Source organism: Saimiri boliviensis, chromosome 3, assembly GCF_048565385.1.
Source record: "Saimiri boliviensis isolate mSaiBol1 chromosome 3, mSaiBol1.pri, whole genome shotgun sequence".
Classification (NCBI taxonomy): domain Eukaryota; kingdom Metazoa; phylum Chordata; class Mammalia; order Primates; family Cebidae; genus Saimiri; species Saimiri boliviensis.
Genome location: NC_133451.1, coordinates 142792405 through 142816137, shown reverse-complemented (window position 1 = coordinate 142816137; position 23733 = coordinate 142792405). Strand labels below are relative to the sequence as shown.

General features: G+C 37.7%; 1 protein-coding gene across 2 annotated transcripts in view; it reads right to left on the bottom strand.

The window, feature by feature from the left end:
• The window catches only part of TTC29 (tetratricopeptide repeat domain 29), a 915079-nt gene that overhangs the window by 169350 nt on the left and 721996 nt on the right, over positions 1-23733 (bottom strand). For both annotated transcript variants that reach the window (XM_074396845.1, XM_010338621.3), the window contains 2 exons: positions 21577-21800; positions 16058-16243 (listed from right to left, as the gene is read on the bottom strand). In XM_074396845.1, the coding sequence (XP_074252946.1) occupies positions 16058-16243; positions 21577-21800 (410 nt within the window). The remainder of the gene's footprint in view (positions 1-16057; positions 16244-21576; positions 21801-23733) is intronic.

Sequence of the window (23733 nt, the reverse complement as noted above, 5' to 3'; positions counted from 1 at the left end):
ATGGCAAATTTTATGATTGTTACATTAGTGCAAAAGTAATTGCAGTTCTTGCATTAAAAGTAATGGCAAAAATTGCCATTACTTTTGCACTAACCTAACCATTTACCATATTACTTTCCAAAACCATTTAAATGATTCACATTATCATGAGCAGCAAAACACATGTGTTACTTTAAGAAATCATGATTACTTCTTCCCCCCCATTATAAGAAATGTTAAATGGTACTTTACAATTATTCAGTTTGATTTTTAGGAAGTTGGTTATTTTTCTATATATGCATTACTTACCATATTTCATCTTTGGTGAATTTTCTGTATTTTTGCCATTAAATTATAGTTGCCAACATTTTTCTTACCAGTTGATGGACACTTTACATAAAATATAACTACTAAATCTTTGTTATATATAATGCATATAAAGTTGATTTTTATCTTTTTCCCTACCTCCTGCCCTATATCTAAATACTGATGTGGTCTCTTCTGCTGTAAGGTCTGATAATCATCCTTCTTTTCAATTTATTCAGTCACATACCAACCCACTGTCTTCACCAGTCTGAATGCCTCCCATATCTTCCTTCTGCTTTTAGTTTCCTCTATGGAAGGTTATCTCACCCATACTTGCTGAACAGCCAGTTCATATGACTAAACACCTGTTATAATTCCACCCAACCTTGTCTCTTCCCACTGACTCAGTTTGCTAATCTTTTTCTCTTGAACTTTGCCCTCCCCATCTATTAACCTTCATGGGTTTAGTTTTCTTGTAAACCCATTCTTTATAAAGTATAATCTGAATAGGCTAAAATGGCATCAAGGATTAAGTAATGAGGGAGTTATCTGGACCCACTGACAGAATGGAATACTCACTGAACACGACATGGGAAGCTTGGGCTAGGGTAGGGCTAAGAAAGCCTGATAAAGGCAATGGCCAGAACTGTTAGCAAATGAAAGAGAACATTAAAAAGGAAATATCATTTTTTTTAATTTATAATTTTGTCTGGGTCAGTCCTATCTCAGAAGCCTTTTCTTATCATACTTTTGATAAACTAAATAAAGAACAAAAAAAAAATCCAGAAGGTCAACTTTGTAAGGTCTCTGCTGAGCAAATCCTTGCATAAGGAGACGGTGTAGGGTAGTGGAAAGAACACTGAATCTAAGCTCTGAAGACACAGGTTCCCATTCCAGCTCTGACATACTTTAGTTACCATTTAATTTTATTCAGCCTTAAAAAAAGAAGATAATTTTGTAATATGTGACATGGATGAACTTTGAGGACACAATACGAAATGAAATAAGCCATTCGCAGAAGGACAAACACTTCATGATTCCACTTATTTGAGGTATCTAAAATAGTCAAACTCATAGAAGTAAAGAACAGAATGGTAGTTTCCAGGGGCAGGAAGGAGGGGGAGATGGGAAGTTGCTAATCAATGCTTATAAAACTTCAGCTGTGCAAGATGAATCAGTTCTATGGATCCTCTGCATAACTTTATGCCTATAGAAAACAACAGTTATTTGAGAACTTAAAAACCTTGGGAGGATAGATCATATTATGTATTCCTACCACAATAACATTTAAAAAACTAAGAAACAAAATAACTTCTTAGTATCCTAGTTTCTGTTTTCTTAAAATGAGGATGATATGCATACATGGAAAAAAATACTTAGTCTCCATCAATACACCTTCTTATCTGTTACTGCCATTCTGTAACTTGTAGATATATCTGACTTGTTCTATGTTTGTCTCAATGTTACTGTTAAATCGGTAGGAAGAACCATGTGTAGAGATTTTGTGTTTATTGGTGCAGACTGTTGTGTCTATTTTTGTAGAGTATGACAGGGAGAGGGGAAAGGGCCTGATATGGATATTAGGAGCTATGGATTCAAGTCCAGTGCCACCTAAAAACTTATGGCCATGGCAAAGTTGTTCAATTACAGTGCTTCAGCTTAATACTTATCTAAGAAATTAGGGTTTGGACTAGATTACTTTGAAGATCCAATATGGCTCTAAAATTCATTTGTCTAAAAGAACTGAACATAAATTCTCAACCCAATTTTAAACAATTGAGGACTATTTTGCAATTTGCTAACTCCATCTCTACCTGTTATTCCATAGAAACAAGGTTTTCCTGACCCTTAGTGCCACCCTTGGAACATCTCTCCTTGGACATCAATTTTTAGGGACTGTAAGCACTATGAAAAATTAATTGCCAGAGAACAATTCTTCCTTCTTCTATTTCCCACCCAAGCTACTACTCTTCAAAGTGTTACCTCATTTGTATGCAGTAGCCGAGCATCAAAGTGGAACAATAGGGACAGGTAGAAAAGCCTTCACACTCCCTGAGACAAAGAAAATATGTGCTGAGGAGGCACTGCACACACAACAGTGATCTTACCACTTGGAAAGGCAATGGGGAAGTCATTAATGGAGTAAACCTTCCCCTCTCTGTATGTGTTTAATGTTCTGAGGAAACAGATAAGAAAATCTTCAACACAAGTGGAGTAGGTGGTTTTGCTTTTCAATGAAAAACACAAGTCCCAAAGAAGAATAGTTTAAAGTTTTCCTAGATGGCTTCGTGGTAGATTTGCATCCTCTGTGCAGAACTACAGAGAGAACTTGGAAGACATAAACAATGGAGCAGAGACAGGACCAAGATAAAACATTAGGAGTTAAAGGGAAGAATGAGATGTGATGAAGAGAGACGCTTAGGGAAGGCAAAGGGCTGCAGACCAGTTGGGAGGCGTTAGGTGCGTTCACTAACCTAGAGCTTCTCAGCCCTGCTGCCCTGGGCTTCCTACACTGGTCTCCTGAGGACATTTTCTATTTTAAGCGGGGATTCACTGAAATTGCTGCTTGTGGACCTGACACTGGGTTACAACAGTATAGCTAACTCTTCCTAGCCGTGGAAGAGACAAGAGAAAGCAGCATTTGGGCCATGTGCCAAGCAGAGCACTAGACACTTCACTTTTCACATTTACTTTCAAAATAATTCTCTGAAGGACTAGAATTAATTTTTTTTCTAATAATTAAAGAGAGGTACAAGGAGGTTAATATTAGGCTCCTTCTCTGCCTTTCATACAGTGACATCTTTCTCCTCGTAATTAGTAAATAATTTGACACACAGAGTTTTTAATGACTAATCATTTTTTTTATGACTGATCTTTCAATAAGCATTAAAGCACCAATAGAAATCAGAGCTAGAGATGAACTAAGAGCAGTAGCATCTGCTCCAACTCCCTCATTTTAGAGCTGAGGAAAGCAAGATCTATAATAATTAAATAACTCACCTAGATGTATATAACTAGCTAATGGCAGTGTCAAAAGAGAATCTAGGTTTACTACCCAGTCTAACACATTTTTCCACTGCGAGACTTGAGTGAGGCTCAAATGTCATCTTAAGTAACAAGGCCAGGATAGCCATTCAGTATCTATCAGCTCTCCTTAATTTAACCCCTGCATATGAACTTGCAGGTTTCTAATTTATTTTTATTCAAAACTTGCATCCTTTATTTTTAATATCCCTTACTGCCTAAAGACCATTCAATCCATGCTTTTAATTAACATTCCCCCACCCCAAACAAATTCTCTACCTCATTAACAGTGTTGTGATTAGATCTAAAATAGTTCTTAATCCTCATGATTATATTTTACCAGCTGTAAAAACCTTCTGTCTCTTTCAATACTTTGTGATTCAATGAGATTTTTAAAATTAGCTAGTTTTAAAAAGTGATAAAAATATTTTTTAAAATTATAACTAAAAAACAATATAAGCACAAAGTAACCAGCTCTAACAGTGTGGAAAGAAATAATAAGTCTCCCCATCATTTCACATCATCAATGCCCTCCTCCAGAGGCTTTCCTGGTTAAGATTTTGTGTATTGGATGGGTTTTAAATCCTCTCAACAGCACTTACATCTGTATTAATTTTTAATAAAATGAAAGAGAAAATAAAATACCACACTAAAAACTGATATATCCTTTGCATTTCTTTTAGTTATTAAGGCTGTTTTTCTAATAAACTGGCAAATGCTATTCCATGACAAATAAGAAATTAGCATGAAATTTCAATCAATTTTGATGTGACATCTTTATATTAAATTATATTTTTACCTTTTCTGGAGAACTGAATATTGCGATAATCAACCTCACTTCAAATGTCAAAGAATACAGTCATATCTATAATGAAATATAGAATGAAGTAAAAAGTAAAAATCTAGAAAAAATTGTTTATATGAGATATTAGTTTTGAAAATCATCTTTTACTATTTTAGATAGTATTTAATTGATCATCACCTACATAATTGTTCTATATGATGTAGAGTTTAAAATAAAGAAAGTAGAGTTTAAAATAAAGAAGAATTAAAATTCTCGTATATATTGAATCACATCACTCCACCATTGGTATAGTTTTTTTTTTTTTTTTCCCTGAAATAACATCTTTGGTTACTTAAATAAAAACACTGACATCATTATTAGTTTCCTGGAGCTGTCATTAAAAAAGCACACAAACTGGGTGGCTTGAACAACAGAAATTTATAGTCTCGCATTTCTGGAGGCTGGAAGTTCAAAATCAAGGCATGGGGAAGGAGAGATTATTCCTTTTGATGTCACATTCATAAGTACTGGGGGTTAAGAGCTCAACACCTTTTAAAGTTTTACAATTCAACTCATAATAAATATGGTTGAAGAACTTCTCTAAACTGAGAAAACAAGAGTACCACCAATGTATAGGGTAGTTGTCCTGTCTTACTTGTGGAGCTGTAAGAGCTCCCAGCCCCAACATGAGAAGTAGGGCAAAGCATGAGCAGCATGACAGAAGGCTGAGGGCTGGGTGTAGAAAGGCCCACCCTACCCAGCAAAGAGATTACTAGAATCACAGACACCGTTACAAGTTAGGTGCATGTGGGAGCCTATGACCATGAGGAACCTGAGGTAAAGCAGAGAGGAGAGAGGGCCAAAGACAAGCTGTGTGTAGGGATAGTCATCAGAACCTTCACAGCAGGAACGCTTCATTTGAGATCTGGCTTCTATGATTGGGACTCATGCCCAGATTGCTGGACATTCCCCTCACACATACAGGGCCTGGGCTTTGTGGGATAGAATCCATCACTGGGAAAGCTATCACAAGACAATGGGTTTGCTCCGCAAGCCAGAAAATTCTCTGGTTTATGCACACTTCAGCCTGTTTTTTTTACACCATCGGGAGCAGAGTTCAACTCATGTGGTTGAATTCGGTGGTCTTTAACTAGTGAGGGAGCCACTGGAAGAGAGATCAAATCAAAGATGAGGTCTAATGGTCTGGCACACAGTGCATTCATGAATATGGAATACATAGAGAGATCCAGAGGCAAAAGTACAAGAGAAGGAAACCAGACTGGTGATAGCAATGATGATGAAGGGGCTCAGAATTTGATTAGTCAAATTTCCAGATCGATGCGTAGAGCAGAGCCAGAAACTCTATCCTAAACTAGTTGTTCACAGTGACTGTGCTTTGTCCTGATCAGTTCTGAAATGTGTTGCAAGTAATTTCTTACAGCAATAAACCAACAAAGTTTTAAAATGATTTACTTTTTAAAATATATAATGTTGATTTACCATTATCCATTTTAAAAAGTGTTAATTACACTGGTTTGATTTCCAGTGTGCTTTCTAGATGGGTAGAAAGGCTATAGAGCAATAGGTAGCACATAACCTTCATCCTATTTTACTTTGACAGTAGTCAATAATTAGTGATGGTGTTTACTTCTTCTGCTTTGGGGGGCAGTGTTTGTCTACATCTCAGAATTCTCATAGGTGTATTATCTAAGTCAATGCAGACAATCATATTTGTTGCTGTGACAGAAAAGGTTGAAACCATCACTGTCATGTACAACATCAAGGCTCTGATGCTAGGCAGCTGGAAGATAAAACACAGGATATTAGAAGCCCACAGACATTGGGTAGTGCTGAGATTATAGCCATGAGCCACCGTGCCCAGCTATGTGCCATTTTATTACTTTTACAAATCGTACATGTGCAAAGACAAAATATGTCTTTATATATGTCCTTGTCTTCTTATCTGATTATTTTTTAGAAGTGGAATATCAGGGATAAAGAATGTAAACATTTTTAAGGCCCTTGATACATATTCCAAATTATATGCTAGAAATGTCAAACTAATTTATCCTATCACCAGCAGTGTAAGAAGCATACTTATCAAAGCTTTGCAAGTTTTAAATGCTATGCTGAACAAATAAATAGACAACTTTGATACCCCCACATTGGAATTTGGTGCATGTAGTCATTCACATTATTGTACTTATCAGAAAAGAAGTTTGACTCTTCCACTGAAATGCAAGCCGCTTAATCAAGGGGCCATTAATATCTTCTTCAGCTACTATTCCCAGCATTAGCTCAGTGCCTTGCTTACAGTTAGGAACACAGTAAACATGTGTTTAAAAATTACAGTGAAAAGTGGCATATGTTTAGTGCTTAAATTAGTGCTTTTAAAATTATCAGTGTTGGCTTTTTTCTCATGCTTTTTTACCTGGCTGAATTTCTTGGAATTGTCTCTTAATCTATTTACCCATTTTTCTACTGGTATGTTAGTCGTTTTTCTCACCAATTTGTAAATGTTCTTCATATAATAATAATATTAATCCATTATCATGTTTGTTTCAAATATTTCTCAGCTTTTGTTAACTTTAACTATATGAGGTCTTCAATAATTTTTTTTTTAAGTTCTATGTCAAATCTCTCAAATTTTGCTTCTTATAGAGGAAATTCCATTCCTCTAGCCTCATGTTTCCTTGAGGGGACTTCCTCTCCCCTTCATTCTTCACTTCTCATCAAGGGAAGAGGCAGGAGATATCTGACTGGTGAAATTCTCTACTCTCATCTTCTCTGGACACAGGTCTCAAGGAGGGTGATCTTTGAACTCCAGGGGGAAGTTCACAGGAGCAGGCATAGAGCTTGTAAGAGAGCCTGCCCTTGACTGTCTGCCAGTAGCTAGGAGGTTAAGATTAATTCTAGAGGGGGAGAGAGACTCTGATTAGAACAGATTAAAGCTCTATTCTCTAATCAACCTTAACAATTATGATCTGTCTGACTCCTTTGTTTCTTATGAATTTGTTTTATACTTGGAGCAGAGAGGATATAATTATCCCTCAATAAACCTCATCATTTTACCTTGTGCTTCGTTCAGTTGTTTTTGTTTTGGAGGTCTTTCTCATCTAAAATTGCATAAATATTACCCCATATTTTCTACTTGTTTTTTATAGCTTACTTATAAAAGTTTCTCATAAAATTCATTTTTAAAAATAAGACAGAGAAGTAATCAACATTACTGTAAAAGGGTAAATATTAAAAATGAAGAGAAAAATTAAAATCATACTTAATTTTATACTGTGTAGCTTCTACTTCCAAAATTACTAATATGCATTTTTTTGCAAACTTAACTTTATGTTTAATTGATTTAATTGTTTACTGTCAATTTTTTTTTAACATCAGCATTTCTCTATTCCTGAATTTTTGACTCATTTCTTGTTGGGCTCCAGAATATGATATACTGTATTCATAGTGCAGTTTCTGAACATTACATTTTTTTTTATTTTACTTTAGGTTCTAGTGTACATGTGCAGGTCATGCAGGGTTGTTGCATAGGTGCATACTACATCTGGCATTTCTCCACATGTCATCCCTCCCCACCCTTCCCACCTCCCTCTGTCCTTCCCCTACCTCTCCCAACAACTGCCCCCAGTGTGTGATGCTCCTCTCCCTGAGTCCCCATGCTTTCATTGTTCAACACCTGCCTATGAGTGAGAACATGTGGTGTTTGGTTTTCTTGAATGTTGCATATCTAAGAATGTTTTCCTGTTATTTCACCTAGGAACCAGAATTTAGCTTTATAGCCCTCAATTCTTAACCATACAGTGTTTCAGCTCTCTTTTCTCTCTCCTCAAACTTTGTAGACTTGACTTCTTTTTATCTGCTGGCATTTATTGTTGCAAAGGAGAAAGTTGAATCCTTGTGTAATTTTTATTCTGATGCAGGTGATCTGTGTTTTCTCTTTGGATACAGGTAGGAGTCTCTCTTTATTTGAATATTCAAAAAATTCCCAAGGATTTATCTAGCTATAGATCTCTCCTTATTGTGACTGGAGCATGAAAAGCTATTCTAATGTGTATATTCAGACTTTTGGGGGATGTGAGAAACAAGAATGCTTTCTTAAAACATACTTGATTATTGCCTTAGTTCCAATTATTATGCATTCTTCCTCAGGAACTTCCGTATTTGTCATCTTCTCTCATTGTTTTCATTTCTTAGTTCTTCCCCTGCAACTTGAGATCATTATTCAAGTTTTTCCTCAACATCACAGAGTCAATTTTTCATTATGTCAGTTTCACTCTTTCTCTACCTTTTATCTTCATTTTCCCAAGACATCATATTGAAAGTCTTCCTGATTTTATCTGGTGCTCATTCTCATATCATCTGGTTCTATCCTTATGCCTTTCTGGTTTCTACTTTTGTCTTTGTTTTCTAAAACTATCACTTTAACAGGTTTATTCTTTTTCCCAGGTTAAGCCTCAGGAAATATGCTTAGTTTTCCTTTCATCTCCTACATCAGGCATCCCCAAGCTATGGCCCGGGGGCCGCATGCAGCCCCCTGAGGCCATTTATCCAGCCCCCCACCGCACTTCAGGAAGGGGCACCTCTTTCATTGGTGGTCAGTGAGAGGAGCACAGTATGTGGCGGCCCTCCAACGGTCTGAGGGACAGTGAACTGGCCCCCTGTGTAAAAAGTTTGGGGACGCCTGTCCTACATCCCTCAGTTAGGAGGATGCTCTTTAGTTCTGGCATTTAAAGGCAAGCAGAGTGGACAGTCCGCCCTTGGTTCTACTCACTGACCATGTGATGCTGGTGGAATCCTCTTCTACTAACAAAAGGTAGGTGGTAGTTGGTAAAAATTATCATGTTTACCAGGCATTCTTCTAGGGCTGATGTTTGTTCTTCGCTTACTTTAATCCATTATATCTCTTCTACTCTGGTCAGTTCTTGAAAATACCTAGTCTTAGAGGTGAAGCTCTTTTGAAGCTTACAGACTTACTCATGGTCCCATCTTTGTCCCCATTCTTAAAGGACAAGACTTTGTGACCATAATATAACTAAAATCTCTTTATGTTAACAGTACTCCTTATGCAGAATTTAAAGACTTGAGGGGTAGGTATTAACACATCCAGAAGTTATCCCCTGCAGGCCAGCCTCTCAGAAAAGAAGACTGACTGTAACAAAGCTTCATCGAAACTAGTGAGGCTCAGTGCTCAAGGCAATCAATCTTGAACCTATTCCAAAGGCTTGAACCCCAGTCTCTCTCTCCTGACGGGGGAGAGGTCGGTGTTCCCCAAACTATGATTGCCTATGTGGCAAATCTTGCTATTTGTATGCCACACCCTATGACCACAACCACAAGGCCTCTCCCCGCCGTCCCTCTCCCCTTTCCTGCTGCCCGCTGCTGATCATGCAAGGGAAGGGCTGGGGTTACATCAAACCATGAATTCTCAACTGTACCAAGGCTTTGCCATGTCATATTGTCATTGCATCTGGCCCCTCATCATACATCATCTGAGGGCAGAATAATGGGAGACCAGCACCCTGCTATTGCTCTTGCCTCTGCAAGTTCTCACAAAGCAATGCTGCTCCCAGTTGGGCCTGCTCTGAGTGCTGCTTACCAAGTTACCTTGCTAGCATGGCAATTGTTCTAGTAAATGGAATATTTGTCCAAGCATACATCATGGCCTTCCAGAAGCAAGTCAGGAAAGCAGAGATAGATTAAAGGCTCAATCTGGAGTGGAGAGAGTCTAGTAGCAGAGTTGTCAGCCTTTGGGAGTTGGTGACTGTTCATAGGAATGAGCCTTGGAAAATCAAGGAGTGAGGGACCTAAAGGGTTAAGACTCAATGATAGATTTTCTTGTGTTTTTTTGTGAGAGTAAAAGATGTTGTCAAGGATGAGATGGATACTCTACTGAGAAGAAAGCTGAACTACTTCTTCATAACACTCCTGGAAAAATAAAATAAAATCATGTAGAGCCCATGATCACTAAAGAATGAGTAGAGGAAATATTAGGGAAGGTCACTGACCATCAGCAAACAGGGATAAGTGGGCTCCCAATTCTAACTCCTCTCTATGAGATCAAAACAAGAAAGTGGACAGCTCCTTATAGTGGTAGCCTCCTCCAGAAGTCTGTTGCTGGTTATGCCTTCCAATGCTGGATGTTTCAGGGGAGAGCTGGTAGTTATGCCAATGTGTCTTCACAATACTGTGCTGCTCCTGATGCCTTCTGAGCTCCTGGCAATTATAGAGATATACTATCCAGTGTCTGTCCAAAAGCTGACGGTCAACAATAAATCCTAGAATATGAGCAAGCTAGTCAGGACAGCTGTTTCTTTCCTCAGAAGTCCCCCAGTCATTGGAAAAACTTGGAATTAATGCTGTAGATCATGGTTAGTCTTAACTAAAGTCATACAGGAGGGTCTTCCAAACCAGAAAATGTGCACTTTCTAAGCTGCTCTTACAATGGCCTCCCCTGCCTTGTCTGCAGTGACTATATTCCGTACTTTGGGGTTGTCACCAATCATCTATCCTCTAGGAAGGCATCTAATTGTCCTCCTGGTTTCCCACAGCAAACTCAATATCTAGACTCACAGCTAATGGGTTGAAATGGAATGAGCTGCTGATGAAATGGGAGATGATACTTATAAGACACGCACTGGAAGTGGGAGAAGGGATATGACTAAAATGTAGATTGAAATGAAGGGTTAATTTGTCCAAGACTGATCTTCCCAGTCTAGCCCTTCACAAAGAAGGCTGGCCTCCTGCACAGCTCCATGTAAACTATCTAGTCTCAGTGCTTAAGTCTATTAATTTGGTGAAAAGCAAGGCTTGAACTTAGCCCATCATGAGGAAGAGGAGAGAGGAAAGTGCTGGTGCTTCCCCAACTATGAATGCTGGTGTAGTAAATCCTACTGCTAGTTTGCATGCCCTCCAACCCTCACCAATAAAGCTGCAGCTGCAAGGCTTGGACCCCGGTCCCCTCATCATGCCAGAGAAGGGGCTGGTGTTGAATCTAGCCATGAATGCTGACCTGGCAGGATAGGATTGAAATGAAGGCTGTGACACTCATCTTGCTATTGTTTCCTGGCCTTAGCTCATACCAGAGGAGGACCTGTTGTTTACCTGGTCATGTCTGGCCCTGCTAGACCTCTGTGTGCAGATCTAGAATGAATGGGAACATCTCCTATTGATCCAGTGTCTGAGAGCTTTCTCCAGTGCCCCATAGACACAGTGAGAATGTGACTTGTCCATTTGTCCTGTTTGCACAATAAAATCCTTACAAATACAGTCACGATTCTAAAAGAAGATACAGCTGATTTGTTTCAAGAGTTTTTCAGTTTATGACTGCTCCAAGCCAGCCACCCCAACTGTAGATCTGAAGCTATTAGACCTGAAGAATGAGACTGTCAGCCCTTGAGCCAAAGGGAACTAGGCTGCGCTGCATACCAGAGACCCATTTTTAGCAGCAGTAGGGACTTGAATTTGTCTGCTGTTCATGACTCTGGCCAGGGAGCTCTGCATGGGGCTCTGGCCACATTTACACCAGTGGGATGAACTTGACCCCTGATGTGCCCTGTCTCTGTGCTATTGCTTCTGCTCATGTTCCTCATTTGTTCTACGGTTCCCTGAGTGTGCTGGAGCTCTGCCCTGGACTACAGCCTGCTTGGTTGGGCCCTGACAACCTGCCCATTGCCATCTGCTGGCTAATGTTCCACTTCAGCATGAATGGGGACACCCCTGGAGTCAGGATGCTGCCACCTGCCCCTGGGCAGAGCTGCCACCTAGCTGCTGCTGCAGGCCCTCCTTTCACTTGTCTGGACCAATCAGATCAGACAGGTGAAAGCTGGGCCACCATCACCTCAGAGGGAATGTTTCAGCCAGGTGAGTTCCCACTCCACTTTAGCCACTTGGTCTTGCAAATCCTAGTTCACTCTTTTTAGGTTGAAAATTCTACCCCATATTACAGAAGCTTCACAGTTAATTTTCACCCTCACTAGATTAACTCAAAGTTAATCTCCAGAGTTTTCATCAACACTGACTTAAGTTGTTTTATCTGTCAGGCAATAAAGGTATGGTTCTAGGGTTTATGAACTATTTAAGGGCAAGGAAAAATATTTTAGATCTGGCAAAAAGTAGTTCCAAAACACAATAACACACACTCAAATAATTTCAAAAGCAAAAGCCTTTACAGTTCTTCATAACCCAAACTTTTAACTTATGAAATATGAGTACATTTCATCATGTAATAGGGTGGGGCAGCTAAACTCGAGCAAGCCAAGGACCTGGGAGTGTGATCTCATGGCAGACCCACCCTGACTGCTCACATCTTCCAACCTCATCCTTTCTTGCAGTGGCTGTGTGGCTGCTACTACATGGTAGGTGCAGCCACGTTGCCATGCGTACTAACCACATGGCCCAGAGGCAGAATATTTGTTGAATGAGTGGGAGCATAGATGAATGAATACATTAATTAAGCAATGTATACATCCTCCAATAGAAATGCATTAAGAGATTTTTTTAAAAATCAGAATGAGAGGGGAATGTGGGGAGTAGTTGTTTAATAAGCAAAGAGTTCCAGTTTTGGAAGATGAAAAGGTTCTAGAGATTGGTTGTGCAGCCATGTGAATATACTTAACACTGCTAAATAGACTTAGAAATAGCTAAGATGTTTAAGTTTTATGTTTTTCACCACCAGAAAAAAATTAAAAATCAAATCAAGTTTTTAAAAATTAGAAATAAAATTTACAGAAAAATTCAAAATGCACTTATGACAGCTATCTGAATCTCACTATGGCCATTCTTCAGTTTTCATTAAGGATCTAGAAATAGAAATTTCATTTGACTCAGCAATCCCATTACTGGGTAAATAACCAAAGGATTGTAAATCGTTCTATTATAAAGACATATGCACACTAATGCTCGTTGTGGCACTGTTTACAATAGCAAAGAACTGGAACCAACCCAAAGGCCCACCAATGATAGACTTGACAAGGTAAATGTGGCACATATATACCATGGAATACTATGTAGCCCTAAAAAACGATGAGTTCACATTCTTTGTAGGGACATGGATGAACCTGGAAACCATCATGCTCAGCAAACTGACACAAGAACAGAAAATCAAACACCACATGTTCTCACTCATAGGTGGGTGTTGAACGATAAGAACACATGGACACACGAAGGGAAGCATCACATACTAGAGTCTGTTGGGGGGGCATGGGAAGGACAGTGGGGGCTGGGGAGGTTGGGGAGGGATAACATGGGGAGAAATGCCAGTTACAGGTGATGGAGGTATGGAAGCAGCAAATGAGAAATGCCAGATATAGGTGGCAAGGGGATGGAGGCAGCAAACCACATTACCATGTGTGTACCTATGCAACAATCCTGCAGGATCTGCACATGTACCCCAGAATCTAAAGTACAATTAAAAAAAGAAGAAGAAGAAGGAAAAAAAAACATAGCCCTGACTTCTTCAGTTCTATTTTCATATATTATGTATGATTTATTCTGGGACTTCTTTTGGGGTGTCAGTAATTGACAGATCCATTTGACAGACCAGACAGAATTTGATGGCATAATTACAAAAAGAAAATGAAAAGTTTTACTTTCAATTTTATATAAGGAAATATAAAATTTTGTACAATTTGAAAAACAAAACTACTTTTAACAACAGGCTAGAAATTTTTAACAACTTTGAAATAACTTCTTAGTTTATAGTAAGTCACGTCTTTAGTGTGTATGTTTATACTCACCTAGAGTCTTCAAACTTTGAAATAACTACTCTTAATGTGTTCGTGTATGATACATACACAACATAAATATATTTTACATTGTGTTTTATATCTTATTAATGTATTAGGAGCATTTTTCTGAAATTGACACATATTTCAGGTTTCCTATGTTAATTTGGAATAAAATACAAAGTCCTCACCTTGGCCTTCAAGCCCCAGTGTGATCCATCCTAAGCCTCCCTGTCTCACTTAGCTTTTTCTACTCCCCACTTTCCACTCACTGTGTTCCCATCACACTGGCCTTCTTGCTGGTCCTCGGGCATGATCAGCATGCACCCTCCTCAGCGCCTTTGCATTTATTGCATCCACCCTCTGGAAGCCCCTTCTTCAGATTTTCACAAGGGCTACTCCCTCATTTCATTGCTGTCTTGGCTTTTAAAAGTTAAGCCCTTTATATAAAGTGATCACCATTGTGAATCCCCTTGCTCTACTTTATTATTTATTGTAACACAACATTAACTTAATACTATATTATGGAGCTATTAATTGTTAAGATCTGGTTTTCCTAGAAGAATGTAAGCTCTACAAGGGCAGAGACTTTGTCTTATTCATTTTTCTATCCCCTGACATGAGGTTCTATATCACTGTTTGTTTAATGAACCGACTTTTGCTTTAACCTATATCATGACTGCACAGAACTCTGTTGCATGGATGTTGCTTAATACATTTAGCTAATTCCCTTTTGTGGGATACTATAGATTGCACTGCAGTGGAATACTTAAATATGTTCTCTTAAATACAGTACTTTTCCACTGTTTTATCTAAGTTAATTACATTGCATCAGCTTCCTAGCCATCCCTCCTTCCTCCTCTCCCTCTTCCCACAGTTTGTATCACAGACAGATTGATATCACACTTCTTACCTTGTCCTCCATGTACAGAAGCTTAAGTCCAATCTCTGACTGCTACTGTGTCCTATCCTACCTTCCCACTGTGGTTTCCCAGGGTAGGAAGAGGGGAGAGTATCAGGAAAAATAACTAATGGATACTAGGTTTAATACCTGGGTGACGAAATAATCTGTACAACAAACTCCATGGCACAAGTTGACGTACGCCAACGAACCTGCATATGTACCCCTGAACTTAAAAGTTTTAAAAAATCACTTAAGTATGGCAAAAAAACACCCCCACACTTCCCACTGGACACTGGTTGTCCTTATCAGTTGCTCTAGGCATGCTTCAGTTACTGTTCCCTCCTCACAGAATATATTCCTATTTATTTACAAGCCTAAATTCCGCCCATCTTCCAAGTCCCTTGCCAGTCCCTCCTGATTGCATCGTGCCTTCCTTGAATCTAGTCTGCATGATCTCTCACTTCTCTGTGTTTTTCTAATACTCCCTATATCGGACACACACGATGGCTCTGACCATGTCCAGGTGCCTCATGAGCTTTAGCTACAGTCACATTAACTGCAACTTCCTGAAGCACTTTCAAAGTCCTATGCAGTCCTAGTCACAAAATAATAAATATTTTTAAAATTTAGAAGTTTTACCAACATAAAAACTTTTATGCAAAACAAGATCGTGTTTGGGGAAAGAAATGGCATTATTCAAGATCAAATCTTTTCATCTTTCCCTATATTTTCTTTGCATATTATCTGTACACTATTCTGCCATAAAGAATTTTCCATTCTTAAATTCGTATTTGCAATTCTTGATCAACCACTATACAAAATTACTTCTGACAATTTTGTGGTTGTTTTAGATTTTGGCTTGTCTTAACATTATTGAGTATGAAGTTATTTTTAAATGAGTATTTTCTTCAGGAATTATTTTAAAAATCATGGTGAGATGATATGTGAGTTATATATTTTTTGGTTTTCATTAAAGGGGCATGGGACATTACAAAAATCACACAAAGAATACCTTTCTTTTTTTCCATCCTGTGTGCAGAGGGGGTTGGGGGAGGATGATTTCTCTTGGTGAGGATGTTACTGGCTGGGAACTGTAGTCTGAGCACTCAGGCAGAAGCATGAGCAAGGAATTCTGCAAAAAATATTCTGCAAGGCATATTAAAACTGAGTCCACAAGTCACATGGTTTTGCTTTTTGATGTCAATAATGTACATGATTATGCTGAAATCTCAGTTCTTTCTCTCAACACCACATGCTTTTCGGTTGTGTGATCTCAGGGTCCACCAAAGCACACCCAAGGCATCCTGGCAAATGCCCACTCACCATCTTCCTCGTAGAGAAGACCCATGTGCATATGTGCCTCGGCTTCTTTCTTCCCACTGTCAATTTTGATCAGCTGAGCTATCTTAAAACATCGTTTGTAGAAGTGGTTCCTTACCCACTTGTCTTCAGAATTATTGAAGTAACAGGCCAGAGCATATAAGTTATTATACACATCTTCAAAGGATTCTTCAAAGAGAGAAAAGCATCATGAATGACATTGGATAGATGTCTCATGGCACATCCTTTAGAATGGCAAACCAATATCATGACATTTACTTCCTATTTTTCCTTAAAGATATGACTAAGAATTTTAAAAATTGAATCTAAATGCAAAAATTAATTTATTGTAACTATTAACTTGATTACAATAATTAAAGAATGTACAGATGAGTAAAGCAATGAAAGCCTTTCTGAAAACTTAGATCGTGTTGGAAATTGACACTATTGGGTTGAAAACAGGAGACTTTCAGGTATAGGACATAACAATACCTACTAGCAATATGCTCACTGCTTTTGGAAGACAATAATACATGGTGTCATTGAGTACTTTTCTCACTGGAGGTTTGAGAGTACTTAGAGATTCTAGAGATGGCAGTGTTTCTCAGCCAGGCCAAAAGATAATGTAAATGAAGAAAGCAGAATGGATATGAAAATACCAAGGTATTTCATATCATAAAAAAAAAAGTCACAGGGTTGATAGGTACAACAAATGATGATCAGAATGACCCTATAAGCTCCACATACTTTCTCCCAGTGTTTCTAGCAATACAAATTTCCAGCAATGTTAAGAAAGAGTAGACTTCTATGTTTCTGTTTTCTATGGGTTGTTTTTTTTTTGTTTGTTTGTTTTGTTTTTTTGCTGGAAATGCATAAAGACTAGTGATTTTTACTCAGATAGTTGTTAGTTAAACTCTTGCAGGTTTTTTTTTCCTAAAGGATATCTAACCTCTATATACATAAAGAGTGTGTCCATCAATTGTGAATCAGTCTTATAAACCCCACTGTGATAGTAAACCTGAACAAAAAGTGTTAATAAGTCGTGCCTCAGCCCAAATTAATAACCTCTGTGTCTTTTGAATTTATGCTGAAAGTATAGTTGTATTATAAATATGCAGTGGTCTCTGGGTTACCCTTCCAACAATGTTTTAATAACAGTAATTATCTATTAGAATTCATTGATATTAATTATTCACTACTACCAGGGGAGTCAACCCACATATTCCTGAAGGGATTACAATTATGAAAAATATTGTCCACTAGGACACATATAAGATTAAAATCAAAACTCAGAAAAAATGAAACAGGTTGATTACAACAAAGGGTAGTTTGACAGAACTGTAAACAAGTCACCCAATGTTTCAGAAGAAGTTTCTAAAACCAGTTCTATTCCTTTACATACATTTTTAATATATATACTTCCTTAAAAATTCCAGTGGAAATTAAGATTTGTAACAAAATACATTTAATAACTAGAAAACAAAATAAAAAGTTCTCCCTATCCTGGAAGTTGCTGGGGATTCTGGAACGCCATTCTGCTTTTTGAGGACCCTCACAATAGGTGACAGCTCAGGTGAAAAGTGGAGCCGGACACAGTCACTCATGCCTGTAATCCCAGCTCTTTGGGAGACTGAGTTATTTATTTGATGCAAATACCCCTGAGTTATTTATTTGATGCAAATACTCCCAACTCACAATTACTTCTCGGCTTTGTCTTTTCCATTATGAACTTCCTACATAATATGAATACAACACTAAAGTTTGTTTTGTAATATTTCATATTCTTGGTTATATTTACTGATTAGAGAGTTATTGCTTTTAGAAGCCAGTAAGTAAAACATTTTCTATTTTTCACTTTAATAAAAAGGATACATATAATTAAAAATATATGCAGTCCTAAAACTTTTTTTATATTTTAGTAATTAAATCTTAATGTAGAAATATTCCCAACATTTCATAAGGTTTTCTTTTTTTTAAGGAATGAGTTAGATAAGCCACCAAGATTATGTATTTAAAGACTACTTGTCAGCTAAGCTATTTTTCTATGAAAAAAATGGATGGTTTTCCAGATTATGAAATATAAAAGAATATATTCAAGTTTCAAATCTTTGGACAATCCAAATACATGCCCTGTAGCCTTTACAAAGGCTATAAGCAGCTTTCTCTCCTTGCTTGTGGACCACTTCTTTAAATTGTCAGCAGTTATATTCAGAAGATGAAAATTAGTTTTATTGTGGGTTTCCTATGCTCCTTAAAAAGATTCTACAATGAAATAAATTTGGGAAACAATTTTCTGATTTCCTTTTTCAGTAAGTCACACAATATACATCAGCATGTTAAATGTTCTGATTAGTCCTGCAATAAATTAACCTGCTTAACCTCAGTGTTACTTCACCTGGTATTTCTCAAACTTATTTCACCAGAGTTTTTTTTTTTTTGGTTTTGCTTTACATAAAATCTGCAAATACCTGTGGAATTTTGCTTTGGTAAAAACATAATTTGTGTATCTTAAACAAACATTATTAGAAAAAAATTGCTGCTCAACCCTTAATAAATTTAAAAGTCAAGTGTAAATAATGTTTGAATTATCTATTGATTTTGTTACCCATTGCCATTATTGCCATCTCTTCACCAGTCCCAAGGGGCACAAGGCCCTAATCAGATGTTACAGATGGCACAGCAATGATTCACGACAATGGATACATTTTAAAAAATGTATCAGGGACAAAGAAACACTTTAACAAATGGAAAATAACCCAAAAAGAAATGATTGGCTTACTTTAAACACACCTCTGCTATAAAACAGCAAGTGATATTTTGTAAAGTAATTTAAATAACTCTAGGTTACTGCTCTGTAAGTCTCAAGAGACAGAACTGACCTGAGATGACTATTGTTAGTGCCATAGCTTTGATTAAATGAACTTCACTGTGACCCTAGAGTGATGGTCCTTTCAGTGAGAAGCAACGAGAATGCCCAGTAACATGCTCTCTCAGGAAAATTGTCTCCAATCTCACAACCATCTGGAATGGAACTTTAAGACCCTATTAACGTATTTCTATATTCTAGGCATACATTCACGTTTTAAGATTTAGGATTCATTCAAGTTAATAAGAATGAATGTGCACATCTCATTTCCTGGTACATTCCTAATTCAAACCACAATTTTCCTCTAATAAAGTTCATGTGTTGAATGTGAAAAAAAATTACGACAATTTTTTGAAAAAAAGGCCACACAAATATTTACATGCTGAAGTTTTTCTAGTAATATTTTTGCAATAATTTTAATTTTCTATATTTCAATCAGACAAAGCCACTGTATTTTGTGGAAGATAACCCTACAGAAGAGACATTGGCTATTATAGAGTTGGACTTTGGGCTGGGTACAGTCACTCATGCCTGTAATCCCAGCTCTTTGGGAGACTGAGGCAGATGGATCACTTGAGGTTGAGATCAGCCTGGCCAACATGGTGAAACCCTGTCTATACTAAAAATACAAAAATTAGCTGGGTATGGTGATGCATGCCTGTAGTCTCAGCTATTCAGGAGGATGAGGCAGGAGAATTTTTTGAACCTAGAAGGTGGAGGTTGCAGTGAGCCGAAATGGTGCCACTGTACTCCAGCCTGGGCGACAGAGTAAGACTCTGTCTCAAAACAACAACAAAAAAAGCAGTTGGACTTTGTTAACTTTTGGATTGGAGAAATGTTTTTACTTACAAAGATAGCAATTTTCCCATAAGAAATATTATAAATTAAAATGTTTTCTACCTTGAAATAGACTGGCATCTTAGGTTCTTTATAAATTGAAAAAGCTTTACAACAAACTGGCTCATATCTATGACACCTTATGACGAGTGACGTATTTAGCTTATATTTACACTATCTTCAATGAAAGCCTCAATCTAAAACAGTGAATATGATAAAATTCAATGGAATAAAATGGCTAATAATTAGTTCTACTTTCAGTGTAAATATCACTTTAGAATTTTGAGCTAATACTGGAATGTAGGTTGTTTTGTTTTGAGATGGAGTTTCACTCTTGTTGCCCACACTGGAGCACAATGGTGCAATCTCAGCTCACTGCAACCTCCACCTTTTGGGTTCAAGCAATTCTCCTGCCTCAGCCTCCTGAGTAGCTAGGGTTACAGACACCTGCCACCATGCCCGGCTAATTTTTTTGTATTTTTAGTAGAGACAGGGTTTCACCATGTTGGCCAGGTTGGTCTCAAACTCCTGACCTCAGATGATCTGCCCACCTCGGTCTCTTAAACTGCTGGGATGACAGGCGTGAGCCACAGCTTCTGACCAGAATGTAGGTTTTTTGCAATAGTACTTTTTATTTACAACAGTTAATTTCCTGAGAAATTATTATAAATCATGTTTTAAAGTTCACCAAAATACTTTTTTTCACATCTATCCCTTTTCATAATATCAATAATCACCTCCTGTCCCGCCCCCTGCCACACACACATACCCTGTTCATTTGTTTTGTTGTTCACATTTTTGTGTGTCTCACATTCTTAAGTTAGGTCACAACCTGATGGGAAATATGTATCAACTCCAACACATAGAGACCCTTCTAATGTTGTTAGCATATCCCCACAGATTTTCTCCATGGTACCACTGGGTAACAAAAAGTTGCTATTATTTTATTATCCCATAGACAAGCCTGAAATGACATGTAGACATTGTCATGTTGAGGCCTGAGTTTTTCTTTTTGAATCCTGTGGTATTTTCCAAAAAAAAAAAAAGGAAAAAAGAATAATTTAGAACACCAAATTTACATGCCAAATTCTTTTTTTGGATTTCCTTTTTTCTCTGATTATAGCTGACTAGTTTAAATGATCAGTTCTTAATATGTAACTAAGAAATACTTATGACAATATCAATATAATCAGTAAAGAGATGAAAATATTTCTTTAGTACTTGGAATGTATATCAACTCTGAAAAATTTTGAAATGTCAAAAAGAAATTTATTAGAAATGATGTCATGGAAAATATAAAATTAGCAATTTTATTTGCAATTGTGAATTGCAGACTTTTCATGTCTTTTTACTATTTACTAAGACAAATTCTCCAATTCAAATCAGTAGGACTTCTTGACCCAAACTTCAAAGTCTAAACTTAGGAAAATCAGTGTGATTTTCAAGTTATAGTACTCTTTGAAAGTATCTCCTCGGTGAAAGTCAATATTCAGATAACATATACAGAAAAACTGTAGAAAGGTTTAAACCTAATGATAGGAACTATGTTAATTCATGGGAAAGTTCTGGAGATGTTATTAGGTGCTATGCATTCTCTTCCCTGGCTCAGAATGACATCACCAGGATGCCGCTGTGTCTGGGAAGCCTTATGATCCAACATCCCCTTTCATTAATTCCGTAAATACATTTAATTGACTGGGTTGAAGTGTGCTAAGTTGTCTTAATGTTTCAAATTCATACATGAAACAATCTGCAATCTTCCCCTAGGTGCTTATCGTTCTGGCTCATGCTGTGCTCTGCCCACAGTCCCACCACTTACCTTTCCTCTCGGCATCCTCAGCCCTGGTCAGGTAGTGGTAGAAGTGATCCAGTTTATCAGGCTGCTCCTCCAGGGGCTTCTGCAGCCAGAAGAGGGACCTGACTCTCGCAGCCTCCCTCAGGGCATCCCACTGCTCCATCAGAGCGAAGAGCTCGGTGAAGGACTTATGATAACCGTCTCGCAGCATATCCACACAGACGTTCTTCTTGTAGGAGTTCCTATAACTAGGAATATGAATCGGAACATTCAAAGCTTTATGTTAATCCTTTCAGTCTGCATGGTGTTTTCATTCTCTAGTAATTAAAGGTTGAATCATGTTGCCTTTTTTCCCTCAATGAAAGCACTGAAAACTATCAAAAGATCTTTGCCTCAAACACTTATAATTGAACAACTTCTGTTTAATGAAAGATGCCAGGAGCTATCTAAATACGGTAATTTTAATAAAATTACATTATAAACATATCGGTTCCAGAGCTGAGCTCCATTTGATAAGGACAAATAAGATAGTTGACTGATGAATATTCAAAAACTTGATACATCAGCCTCCTACCAAAAAAAAAATTTTTTCAAAAAAAAACTCCAATAAGCCAAGCAAAAATAAAACTTGCCATTTAATATCGAAATAATATTCCCTCTATATTAGTAGTTTCACTGTATGTTACAGAAGTTCATCATTCTTTCATTCATGCAGAACATATTTATTGAAATCTATTACAAAATATATATTTTAAAATTACTTCAGTCAGAATTAAGTTAATGATTAATTCTATGTTAACTTCAATAATTAAATGCAAGAAGATAGATTGACAGATGAATACTCCACTTAGTCACAGGACGAATAGGTACTGAGTTTCCTACTAAGTGTCAGACACTGTTCTATTCCAAATAGTTTCCATGCCCTTGTGATGCTTGCATTCTAGCGGGAGAACATGACTAACAAGTAAGTAAGCAAATGACAAATAATTTCGAATGATGAAAATTTCTATATAGGAAATAAACAGAACTATGAGATAATAGCTGTGTAGTGGCCATTATGCCATTAAAAGAACAATTAGATGCCAAAATATATAGCTTCATACTAATTATGTTAAATTCTTTGAAATAAATAGGACAAATGACATGATGTTATACCACTGGCAACAAAAATTCCATGTGGGGTGAAAACAGCCCAGAACACCAAGATTGAGTTCAGTTTGGCTTCACCTTCCTGGGTCTCCAGTCTTCTCATCTCTAAACTGTGTATATTAGTATATGCTACCTGCATCAGGGGATTCTTCTAGGAACCAAATGAAATCAGGTATGTGAGAATGCTCTGGGAAATGTGAAATCTCACAGCTGCTTCTCAAGTCCTCATTATGCATTAGATTCACCTACAGAGTTCAAAAAACAAATAACAAAACAAAACAAAATGTCGGGGCTTGCATCTGCCAAGAATTTCTTATCTAGTGGATCAGCTTAGGTACACAAGAAATAAATAAGGAGTGGCAAACAGGAGAGTTTAGCAGGTGAAGACAGGAAGTTTAGAAAAAAAGGCAGGGTCCAGATCATGAAGAGGTCTCATGGTGAAACCACAGTGAGAAGTCTGGACTCCAAGCTAGGAGGGAGGTAGAGCTACTGGAGACCAGAATCAGGTAACTGACATAACGAGACTGCATTTTACGAAAGTCATCTGGAAGAAGTGTCCCAGCTGAACTGCAACCTTCCCCTATCCGGCAGCCAGACTGTGATAGAACTAGCCTCTAAAGAGAATAAAGAAACCACATGGACCCTAGGTCAAAAGATCAAAAGCCAACATTTCATATGAGAACAAAATCTATTTGAAATGGGGAAGAGAAAAAGGAATAGTGGTTGTTACCTATTCCTGTCCTCCAATTGAGATAGAGGAGGGGAGTACAGAGAAAAGCAGCATGATGCTTGGGGACCATGTCCTCTTTCCCTTCCTTATCCGGTCAAATGGAGGGGCTCCGAGAGTAGAAAAGTCAACATCCTATGAAATGCAGCAGGTGCCAAGAATCAAAAACACACATCCTGCTTCCCATCTAGGGTTCTTGAAGGCAGGGAGGATTACCAACATCCCTCTTCCCACTTCCCCATACACAAGAGCATGCAAAGGCAGCAAAAGTCCCTGCACAGAATTTCTAGGCAGAGGAGGACCAG